Raw genomic sequence first — 11,777 nt, forward strand, 5'->3', positions numbered from 1 at the left:
TTGGTTTTGTTTTGGGGAAATCAACTCAATCAAATGTAGAACTATGTATGAATGAGACAACGATGTTCATGTGTGTTGGGGGAGTGGCTTTGGAGGGAGACCTGAAAAGAGAGGGGAGGCATTTGTCCGTCTCTTGCTAGTGTCTCCAATGTAGCTTTAACAGAATCTGGTAGGTATGTTTGAACTGGTTCTTAATTTAGTCTACATAAAATCTCTGTAGAACGACTGGACCTCAAATGCGACTACACAAAATACAATGACTCCTTTTTCACAGCAGATTTGCCACAGCAGATCCTTGAGCCAGAGATTAAAAGACAGACAAAACAAATGAATAAGAACAACCCCCTAACTGCACTGGTTTCTGAAGATGTTATTTTTTGTCGGAAAGCACTCCCATCTCAGGAAATAAACCACTGATAACCCCTTGAACGTTTATCTTATCCACTTTTCCAACTGTGTTTTGGTTTTCATTACCTTCTTCCCTTGACAGAGAGCGTGTCTCAAGTCACTGCGTTATGTAAGCTAGATATGGGACATGTGTGGGGTACATGCTGTACCATGAGGACAAGGGCGTTAGGAGATCTCTTGAACTTAAGCTGACTTTGGAAAATTGTGCATGTCGCAAAGGTAGCCCTGAGAGACTGTGTGCAAAATCTAAATAATGTAAATCAGTCTAGATTCAGTTTATAGCCGTTGCCATGGTAAACACTATGGGAAATAAGCTCTAAATTATCCACAAAAAGGTAGATTTCTATACTAAAACTTTTAAGGAGGGCATCAAAATTGATTCTGCACTTGAATATATATTCACATAAACGCAAGCAAAAATGTAAATCCTCCTCTTGACGTCTTTAACACAACAAGGTTAACAAAATCTGGTGTTTTGTATCTTGCATGAAATCTAATTTAAGGCCATCACTAGGCTAAATGTTGTACATGTAGAACACCAGATTAATATTAAGCCTAAAAACCCTCATCTGTAAGTAGCATAGTATTATTTCAAAGTCTACAATCCTGACCTACGATCACTCAAGAAGCAAGAAGAAGAATTTGTTGAATCACAGTCAGGCTTTCATCCACCATCCATGCATTATCCCCGAGAGGTTCAGCAGTAATCCTTAATTTATGGCACTGCGGCAGGCCGAGACAAATCTCTGTTTAGTTTAGCTCCAACTGTTTGAACAGTTGTCTAATGGTTAAAATATGCCATCCAGAGCACCACTAATAATGATTTAAAATGTACTACAGGACAACATCAGTACAAGTTATCAATGTTAGAAAAACTGCCTTTGAAGAACATGTCTGTGTTTTTGTTTTAATAAATACATTCAATTAACATGGTGTTATATTAAAAAAAGAAGACTAATAATAAGGGACTATGATGTAGCAATGATCACAGTAGCTGTCTGGAGTAATGTTATCCCTTTAAAGGGTTTAAATTTAGTTTCCCTTCAATTCCAAACTTATACTAAAAACATCCCCTATGGCAATTTGACCTAAAAGCACATAGTTCTGTTATTAAATCCAATTATGAGTGAACTCCGCAATAAGGGAGACCTCATAGGAATACGAATGTTGGCAGACAGTTTCACTACAGCAGATTATGTGCCATTTTACGACAAACCTTTTGCCTTTTATGAACAAAGACAATGCAGCCAAGGAGAAGACACTGACTGATGTGTCTGTGAAGACTAATGTGGTTGGTATGTTTTCCCCAATCCAGTCAGATGAAGGAGACTTTAGAAGAAATGATTACAATCAGGGGAAAGGAAGACCTTAGAAATACCGGCCCTTTGACATGCTAAGTGTACTTCTGTTGCTAATGGCATTTATTGCGTAACCTCTGGTGAGTTTACTAATGATCTAGAAACATCACAGGTTTTTAAAATCTTTTATCTAAGAAGGAACACTGTCATACCATATGTTAATTGGCTGTGTAGGAGGACTTCTTGTCTCATTGTGTTCATTGGCTAAAAAAAAATAAAATAAGAAACTGCAGCAATCGTCAACCTGGTTTATTTGCCACTAAATGAGAACCAAAGAGAAGATATTTGTAATATTTGAGCGCAGAGCATTTTAAAGGAACATTTTTATTAGTTTGGTTGACCAAAGTAATATCTGCTTTTAAAACACTTAGTCTGTTAATAGATACCACATCACTGAGGGCGACAGAGAGAAACACTAAATAGGTTCTGTATTTATTGAATTAAATTAATTTATGGACAAACTTAATGATTATCCAAGCAAGACCACACTAGCACCTCAGGCTGCTGGTTCACCATGATGCTCCAAAACAAGGGTGTTGTTTTTTGTTGTCTTTAGAAAAGATTTAGATTTCTAAAAGGTTGCAATCATCCTAAACACCATTTGATTAAAGTGACACAGATTAGAGATCTGAACATTTTTATTTTTGCCTCGGTTATGAAAGCTGTGTGGAAATGTTTGACTGGCAAAGGCTAGACACACTCAATAAGTCAAAGCACGTGTGATGCATTTACTTACTTTCCAATGTTTTCTGGAAGAACTTGCAATGAAATATCATTGATGGAAAGGCATGTTAGATTCCGCAGCTCTGGAAAGCTTTCAGGTAACCTGGAAAAATAAAAGAGCGAGAAGAGGAATGTGAGATGCCAACTGAGGAGTAAACAAAGAATAATTTAATTCAAACACTTTTAAATACTTACAAATATACTTGACATTAACTTGCGGATGAATACTGGACTAGCATTTTACAGCTGGCATGAAACGAGTAATTGGATGCCCGTGTTGCTTTGCTTCCACTGAGACTGTACACTAAGTAATGCTAAGCATGAGTTCACCACACTTCAGCCAACGCTTGATAAGTAGAGGTTTATCTGTCCGTGTTGATATTCATCCCCTGCTCTGCTCTTCTATTCAAAAATGCTTAATGCGGCTTAAAAATCAGACGTTTTAACTTGTTAATGAACATCAAAAGGAATGCAGGGGTCAAAATATTCTGTGTTGAGCTGCAGGATGTGATTACACGGGACAATCTGAAGGCTCCTGGACATTATCAGCGATGGTTTAATCACACCAAATGCACCGGCAACACAAAGTCTACGAAGATAACAATATCTAAAACGAGGAAATAAAAGTCACAGTGCTGAGGTCTCCTGAAAACACGATACCATGTGCCCATATTCTCATTTTCTAAATGGAGACAAACTTTGCTTTAAAAGAAAAAACATTATCCTCTTTAATACTGCAGGCTGACCAGATGGGTCTACTTATATGGTAGCTGTGGTCAAACTTTGATCCACAGCAGCAACAACAAAATAATGCTTCCTGAATCATTTGAGCTCTACTTATTACCATTTTTGGTGGCAGTGTACGTGTAATGGTCTTTGAGCATCCTACATAAATGTGGGCTTGTGAGACTGTTCGACATTTCTCTTCAAAAGCCTTAAAATTACACATATCCGAATGAATTGGAGACTGACAACCAAATGACATCACCCTCCTGCTAACCCCCAGTCGTAACTCAACAGTTTAAAATAGGGCTGATGAAAGAGAGGGGAATTAGGTTACTACTGTGGAAAAAAGAGTGTGTGTGTGTGCACTTTAAAAGTATTGAACGCCAGCGCCTTTGTGATACTATTCATTGTTGCCTCCTAAACTATATATGGCAAAGCAATGTGGTTGTGCCCCTGCTGAGGTGCAAATTGGACCCAGTCTCCCCCAAACAATGAAAAGCACACTAAGCACATTCTGCAGTCTGTCAAAGGGAGACTATAAACGTTTATAATGACAGGTACAACAGTGGATCTTAAAAACACACCATGCAGACAATGGAAATATAAATTTTTAATAAAAGATATATTTCTTTAAATACATTTTCAGGATGCAAACATTTATTAAAAGGGAGCTCAATAAAAAGATCAAGATAAATAAATGTCAAATGGTTTTAGCAATGTTACACACTTAGACAGCTGAATATAAGAAATATAAGAATAAGAAACCAATATTAAAAGAATTAATTATGATTATGATGGATAATCTGTTGGGATACCTTGTTAATGGATTTCCACTGAAATCTGCCACTTGGAGGGCTTTGCAGTATGAAATGCTCTCTGGGATTTCCATAATATCTGAATAAGAGAAAAGAAAAAACACACATTAAAGAAATCTTCTCACTCTACTCAGGTCTTAAAACATGTTCCAACTTACGACACAATCAGCAGTAGATATACATTAAAGTTTCTTTAATATATATATATCCTTTTTGTGTTTGATTATTCAATAGTTCTTAAAATACAACGCGTGACCAAAACAAAAAAGAGGTACAGTTAAACATCTCCACCTCATTATGACTCAAAACAAAAAAGAGGTACAGTTAAACATCTCCACTTCATTATGACTCAAAACAAAACAGCGCTGTGGGTTAAATGTCTGTTTGTACTTTCTTTTAACCGAGTTAACTGAATTTGGTTTTGCTCTACAGCCACAACTGTGAACCGCCTGCTCTGTTTCAGGAGACACCGCACGAGTGCGTCTACAGAAATATGTTGGGGTCTGCTCAGAAACACTCGAGAGCTTCTGGCTAATGCAAACCATCTTTTTTATGCTTATTTGTTGCATCAGCTTGACTAATGAGGAGTAAATCTGTCACTGTGATTCATCGGCTGAACTTGAACGCTGTCTTGCTCAATTGGGCCCAGAAACACAGCGATAAAATGTAATGTGTAACAAATGGGTATGTGTTATATTACAGTTTACTTCTGTGCTGGTATATTGCTGCTTTTTCCTTCTTACCATTTCGAGAGACATCGAGTTCTACCAGCTGCATGAAGTTGGCTATTTCTGGTGGGAGTCTCTGGATCTCATTGTCACTCAGGCCGAGTTTTCTTAGTTTCACCAGCTGGAAAAATGGCTGGAAGATGAAAAAGAAACACATAATAAATAAACCATTTAAACTGTTTCACATTTTAGCAACGCTCTTTATTTCTCAACCCTGCTGCATTTTGAACTGATTACAGAGTTAGAATTCGGTTACGCCACCCAGAAAATGAAACCTGAACCTGAAACCTCCATTAAATGCTGCTGGTTCATAAAAAAAATAATAAAACGCAACAGAAACACAATCTCAGATCATTTCTGTTGGCTGCAGCGCTGACTAGACCATGACAAACGGACTGCAGACGACTAGAGGATTTGACAGGAAACAAAAGTGAGAAAAAGACTGAGGTTCAAGTCTCAACGAACATCCCGTCTTTTTATTTCTGTTATTTCCTTTTCAACCCAGACAACATGACAGCTTTGGACATGGCTCTTTAACTGCTGGGGAGTCTTAATTAAACATTATTAGTTTCTACGTACAGCTTTAAATGAAAGCAAACACGTCCATTAGCCCTATTGATAAAAACCTGTTTCCTGTTTCAGTAATAAGTCGTTTGTGAAGAATTTCAATTAACGGGACCTAATAGATACATAGATATAGAGATATTTTGACTTTATTCAACAGGCTTTACCGCAGATGTCCGTCAGCGGGTTTTACTTTCTGTCTCGCAGTTAAAAGTCTGTATCTCCTCTCTACAATATCAGATCAGCAGGCCTCAGAGTTTAAGGTCACAAGTCCCTACTTAGAAGTACAGAGATCTGTCTTTGTGGGCAATTTCAGATTCAGTAGACACGCTTATTTAAAAAGGCACAAGCAATTATCACGAGCACATACTTGACGCCCATAACAAGAGCAGGCAGAACCTTTCCCTGTGTGGTGGTGAACAGGTAGCCGACAATGCTGCTTCAGGTTCCCTTAATGTTTTGGCATGAACAGAAAAGAAAAACGCCTCCTGAACTTCCCCTCTGGCCTGGTATTCTCCCTGCTATTGGTAACTACAAAGCAGCAGGCAATGAGGGCTCGTCCATGTGCGGTGTGAGTGCAGTTATCGTTCAATAACTCACTTAAGTTAGCTGTTAAATATGCTCGGTGCTCTTTTTTTCACCTAAACACGGCGAAATAAACAACTTTGTTCTCTGCTCTCGTGCACGAGGAACGCAAACAGTGCAACACAAAGGCTGTGTAAAAGCAGACGAGGGGATCATGCTTCTGTTTTTCTAAATGCTATATACACTTTGCAAAACATTTTTATGCTGTAAAAAAAACAATTGGATTTATGGTAACCCGTTTAATCCTCAAAATGCCTTTGGCTTTGAAAATAGTAGAGGAACACTTCACTCATTGAGAAGGTAAAACANGAAACTCGACTGCTGTCCCATCTGGCTCCCCTTTATATGAGCTCACGGTCTCGGAGCAGCGTGCTCAGGTAAATGTCGTATGGTTTGTCTCAACAGGCTTTACTGATATAAAATATGTTACAGTAAGCTGCTATAGAGGTTCACCGGTGCAGTCAACCCCCCTGCAGCTCGTGATTGTAAAATTAGCCTCACTTTGTCAGTACATTCCCAGCCTTAATGATCTCCGATTAATTCTTAATGATTGCACCATTTCCTATAATATATTAAACTACCGAACCTGGAATATAACTGTACTGTTCCTGGATGTTTACTGTGTGTGAGGAAGGAGGGCAGGATCAATCACACTCTTATTGGACTGATCATAATCTGTACAGTGTGCATTTTGTAAATAAAGAACTCTACTAATGAACTGGCTGCTCATTGTCCGTAGACCAGATTACATTTTAATAATGTGTGCAGAACAAATAAGGCCTCAGAGTCCAAAAGTCAAACTCCACCTCATTACAAACCTCATTACAAGGTCTTAAGACAGTTCAAACTGTCTTTAATCCATCATTTCATCAAGCAAACAAACCCTTACAAGTCATAACAACCGACTGAGCTTTTGCATCCGAACCACCTCAATTTCACTTTCACGTTTCACTAACTTGCAGAGGAGCAGATATGTTGTGTGCAGCCTCCGTCTGCTGCGTCCGCTCAGAGACTTGTGATGATATCATCGAGGGAGCCTCGGCTAGTACGGACTCGTTCACTTCCAGAAAACTAACCTGAACTGAGACGGATGAGGGAAATAATGTAAATTCAGTTTTGAGGTGGATTTTTACCGACATGTTTATCACTTTCAGACTTCCTTCTTTGAACTGCGCCACTCCTTCGTGACGCAGCGATCGCAGTCAGGAGCAAACACGGGTCAGTTTCCTTCAAACGCTTTTGTCCCAAAACAATAAAGACAAACAGGGGAGTAACTAACAGAAACACATAATTGATTCTTCTGTATGATCAGTCCAGTCGCAAATGTGCAACGAGTTTTGTGAGTCTTTCATTAGCATACTGACAGCAAACCTGTTCTTCTTGTGTCACGCAGCACAACGCCCCAAACAGTCGCCCATGTGTGACATTCAAGAAAAACAAACAACAAAACAGGTTGAGTCAAGAATACATTAACCATCCCCTCAGCTCCCGAGTCAATGTTTGAATCTTCAGTTTCTCCTTCAGCACTGTTTGTCAGGCCTCAACGCAGCGTGTGGGAAGTGAAAAACTAAGCTTTTAATGTTTTCACACAAGAGAGACGTCACTTTTTACTTTTATTGTTCCAACAAACAGGTTTTAGACGGTTCATGTAGAGCTTGTTGTTAATCTGGAAAGGGCTCCTGTGCTTTTTTTATACCACGATTTCCAATATGTTTAACAATTAGTTAATTCTTCACTGGAAAAAAAAAAGCTATTAAAATTGTGATGATGTGACATTTGTTGGGGTCTGTTGCCATGGAGAATAACATTTGTAGGCCGGGGCAGTACTTCATCATAACCCTTTTCTGACACACTTTTTACATTTATCACAAAAATTGCAGCTTCTTGCGATTTGGATATCGCACTTTCGGTAATATTGTGATTAATTTTGCAGCCCTGTACGTAAAAACTACTTAAAACTGCACAAATAAAAAACAAAACGTCACCCCTACATCCACAAACACAAGCAGAAGACACTCAACGACTGCACGACCTTTACGACAGCTCTCCCTCTGCAAGAACACCTTCTTGCAGATCACATGACAGTCAGTTTCAAGTCAGTTTCACCACCAGCTTCCTGCTCCGGTATCCGTAGCACCACAGTCCTCACCACTTCACACACACGGCGTAAACCCTGCAGCTTCTTCTCTCCATCAGTGTGTGTGTAATGTGTCACAGACTTCTACACGGTGGTAACGACAGCAGATTCCCCGAGAAGATACCTCAACCACGGCTGCAAATGGCAATTATTTTCATTATAAATTGGTTGTTAGGTCTATAAAATGTCCCCAAGTTGATGTTTTTAAATAGTTTGTTTTGTCCAAAGCCCACAGATATTAGTATGACATCACAGTAGATACGATATCTTCACAACTGTGTAGCTGGAAACGATTATTTTTTGGTATTCTGGTTTCAAAAGAGACAAACAATTAACTATCAGAATTGTTGCCAAGTAATTAATTGAACAACTGTTTCAACTCAAGCCTGAATGCCATTTTTGTGTGACTGATGTATTTGCATGTCGAACAAAGAGAGCTATATCTGCTGATTTCATCACTTGGCAGGTTGTAAACACTGCAGCTAGATCTTTTTATTATTATTACTGATTACTCTGCTTAGTTAATCGGTTAGTCATTACATCCACACAGTGAAGAAGCTAAAGAAACGACTAGTTTCCTCCTAAGGCTGCTCAATTAATCGAAATTTGATCATGATTACCGATTTTGGGGCCAACGATGTTTTTAAAAAACTAAAAATCGGGGGAAAACGATATTTTTCATTTTTCTTGTGTTGCAACGTTGTGTTCAACAGTCTGCGTAAATTTTCCGTCCCTCCCCCACAGCGTGCAACTGCACACGAGGTCACGCCTCAGGTATAACTCCGTTCACGACTGTTCGCGCGGCGACAACGTGACAACCTGTTCCAAAACAGGTCCTCGTTTTGAACAGTAACGGGGAACTTTACAAATGTTTTTACGGGGAAAAAGGAAGTGTAACTGGAGATTCCTTGCATAGTGTTTTTTTGACAAAATGGGGGTCCATAAATTGCAGCACGTTTCTGAGTTTAAAAAATAATCGTTTGAAATTTCGTGATTTTCAAATTTTTGACCCCAAATGTTGTTGGATTTTTTTCCACAAATCGAGCAGCCCTACTTCCTCCCAAACGATGAATCAACTAATTTTTTTGTTATTAAAGAATAGTTCATTATGAAAATAAGTATTAGCACGCAAGAGGTTAAGAGTTGTTGCCGTATTGAAAGCTCTTTTAAAGGACCAGTTGTGTAGGATTTGTTGGCATTTTAACAGTTGACGCTTGCAGGATTTCACTTAACACCGCTCGGTGTTCTGTTAACTGTTTTTTCTCCTGTACAGTGTTCTATATTATGTTATATTATTTTCATACTGTGTTTCTCTTATCCACTTTGCTTGCTGTTAAGATTGGAATTTTCCCCATTGTGGACTATAATTAGGAATATTTATCTAATACTATTTGACGACCTGGGGAAGAGAATGTGGTTGTTGAAGCGCTTGTTTAGAGAAACTACAACAACTCCTTGTGATTCAGGTAAAACTGTTACAGTTAAAGGAACATACTTTGTGATAATACTTCATTTCTTCCAATAGATGGGATTTAATTTGTTCAACAGGCGGCCTTAAAGCTTCTCTGTCTTGAGTTTCTTTCCAGCTGGGAAATGGACAGTGAACGCATTCATCTTTAAAAACCCGGACCAACAGGCCAGAAGTATTTCAACCACCCGGCGAAGGTCTTGCATTCCTATTCTTTCTTCATCCCGTTTTCTCGTGTCGACTCCTGTTTTGGTAGATAATGGACTGCCTAATTCAAAACCCAGTCTGGGACTGTACGTATTCTTGGGGCCTGGATAAAACAAAGAGAGAGTTTACTGGTTTTGTTAACAACCGGGTGCACTGCCTACAACAACAAAACCACATAAAAACAATCAAAAGACAAACGATGAAGAGAAGGTGCCTAAATACAGGAGTCTCACCTCTTGAAACTATCTGCTTAACGACAACTTTGCTTCATTCTTGTTGCTGTAGAAACACCCTTTGTCGTTTCATCTTTCCTTAAGATGATCGTGGTGTCTTTCATCTGCCCGGTGTTTGAAACGATTTGACATGAAACCATTTGCTTTCTCACATCCACCGCTCAGTGCAAGAATAACGTGGAGTTGGACGGCGCTGACTCAGCAGCGAGCCCACTTGAAAAAACTGCCCACTGATACGAAGGTTTATCCAGTTGGATGTTTCGTTGGTCAGTCAGAAAGCCATGAATGGACATTTACTGGACATGCCAAAGGCACAAGAAAGCTTGCTTATTCTGTGCGCACGCAAATTAATCCACCTTCGCTATCTTTCAAAACATACTGAGAATATTTCTGCCCACTGAGCACAGAAATGACCTGAAACTGTCACGTTAAAGTTGTGCGTCAAGGTGTCAAAATTGGCCTCCGTCGGCCGGACGCTGTGCTGAAATGACCACAACCCTTTATTTTAAAAATAGAGAGGATATTGAAAAAAGACTGGTAATAAATATGGAATTAGGAATTAAAGTAGTTCAGTCCTTCCAGAAAAAAAGCGCATTTTTTTGTTATTGTTGCGGCCACGTTTTCTTTAAAAATGCCGATATTTACGCGATGAAAATTGCGGGAACTTGCAAAAAAACTTGCGGCTTCATCGCCGAGGTTTCGCAGCTTTTCGACGAGTTTTTCACGCCGCGTAATCACGTTCACTTCGCTAACGTTCCCATAGGCAAACGGGGGGAAAATGGCTTGCTCTTCTGTTGAGTATAAACGCAACATTTTTCAACTTTCTGCTAAGATATGTGTGACTTCTTAAAATATATAAATATACGCGCATAATCGCGTTTTTCTGGAGGGACTGAGTAGTTCTAAAAAATCCATTTATTTTACTATATTAACTAATTTATCTTCATTTATTCATATATTCATCGCCTTCTTTTTTTCTTTTAGGATGTATTTCATTAGCATGTTAATTTATTTATGTAATATAACATCGACCTACGTGGTGGACCTTGTTCGTCAGGTGTAACGTCACGATGTGTGTCTGGGTTTCGTGGTTTTATTGGTCTGCACTAAACAACTGAGGTCAGTGATTCATTACGACTTCATGAGAAAACACCAGCGCGTTCAAATGCACAAGTGAGGCGACGACAAAACACAAAACGGCCTCTTTGTTTTCACTCAGAATACCTGTCGCTGTGCTTTTCCTTCAATGGACAAAGTAAGCAGTGTGACGCGACCACGGGGAGGTTGCTCGCATTATCTCTGTTCCACCACATTTCTATGGACGTGCCGAGTCTAAACATATTTTAGCAGCTCTCTTTTCTTTCTCTGTGGATTTCTACAAACTGAAGACCAAAAAAGGGGCTCACCGGTTGTTTCATTTATGTATGCTGAGGGAGGTTTTCTAGAAAAACCACACACAAGAATCAAAGAAAAGAAATAAACACAAAGGCAAAAAAAATAAATAGTGCTTCAATCCAATCAGCTTTACATCTGACCCACTGTGACATCAGTTACACGAGGTCACAGTTTCTCCAGCGGACTAAAACCTTATTCTGAGCTCCGTCCCGCCGTAAACCCAACATATTACCAAATGAAGGCTGAAGGTTACATTGAGAATAACCCAATACAATCTTCTCAGGCTTAAAAATAAACTCTCCAGCGCGGCACTGAGAGCAAACGTCTACAACAAAACCGGTTGGGCTGCAAAAGTTAAAGGGAATGTGTTGCAGACGTCAGCCATCCTCACGCTCACTCACAGCAGCTTCGGGCTTCACGTCAGCGAGAC

General features: G+C 39.3%; 1 protein-coding gene across 1 annotated transcript in view; it reads right to left on the reverse strand.

The window, feature by feature from the left end:
* lrrc1 (leucine rich repeat containing 1) overlaps window positions 1-4,930 on the reverse strand; it is a 13,411-nt gene extending 8,481 nt beyond the window's left edge. Inside the window, exons 1-3 of the mRNA XM_035664085.1 lie at window positions 4,774-4,930; window positions 4,031-4,109; window positions 2,503-2,592 (exon numbers count right to left, since the gene is read on the reverse strand). Of these exons, the coding sequence (XP_035519978.1) occupies window positions 2,503-2,592; window positions 4,031-4,109; window positions 4,774-4,915 (311 nt within the window). The 5' untranslated portion in view covers window positions 4,916-4,930. The remainder of the gene's footprint in view (window positions 1-2,502; window positions 2,593-4,030; window positions 4,110-4,773) is intronic.
* Between the last annotated feature and the right edge of the window lie 6,847 nt (window positions 4,931-11,777).

The sequence above is a fragment of the Morone saxatilis genome, unplaced genomic scaffold (genome assembly GCF_004916995.1).
Source record: "Morone saxatilis isolate NCDOM2014 unplaced genomic scaffold, NCSU_SB_2.0 Contig19, whole genome shotgun sequence".
NCBI classification, from domain to species: domain Eukaryota; kingdom Metazoa; phylum Chordata; class Actinopteri; family Moronidae; genus Morone; species Morone saxatilis.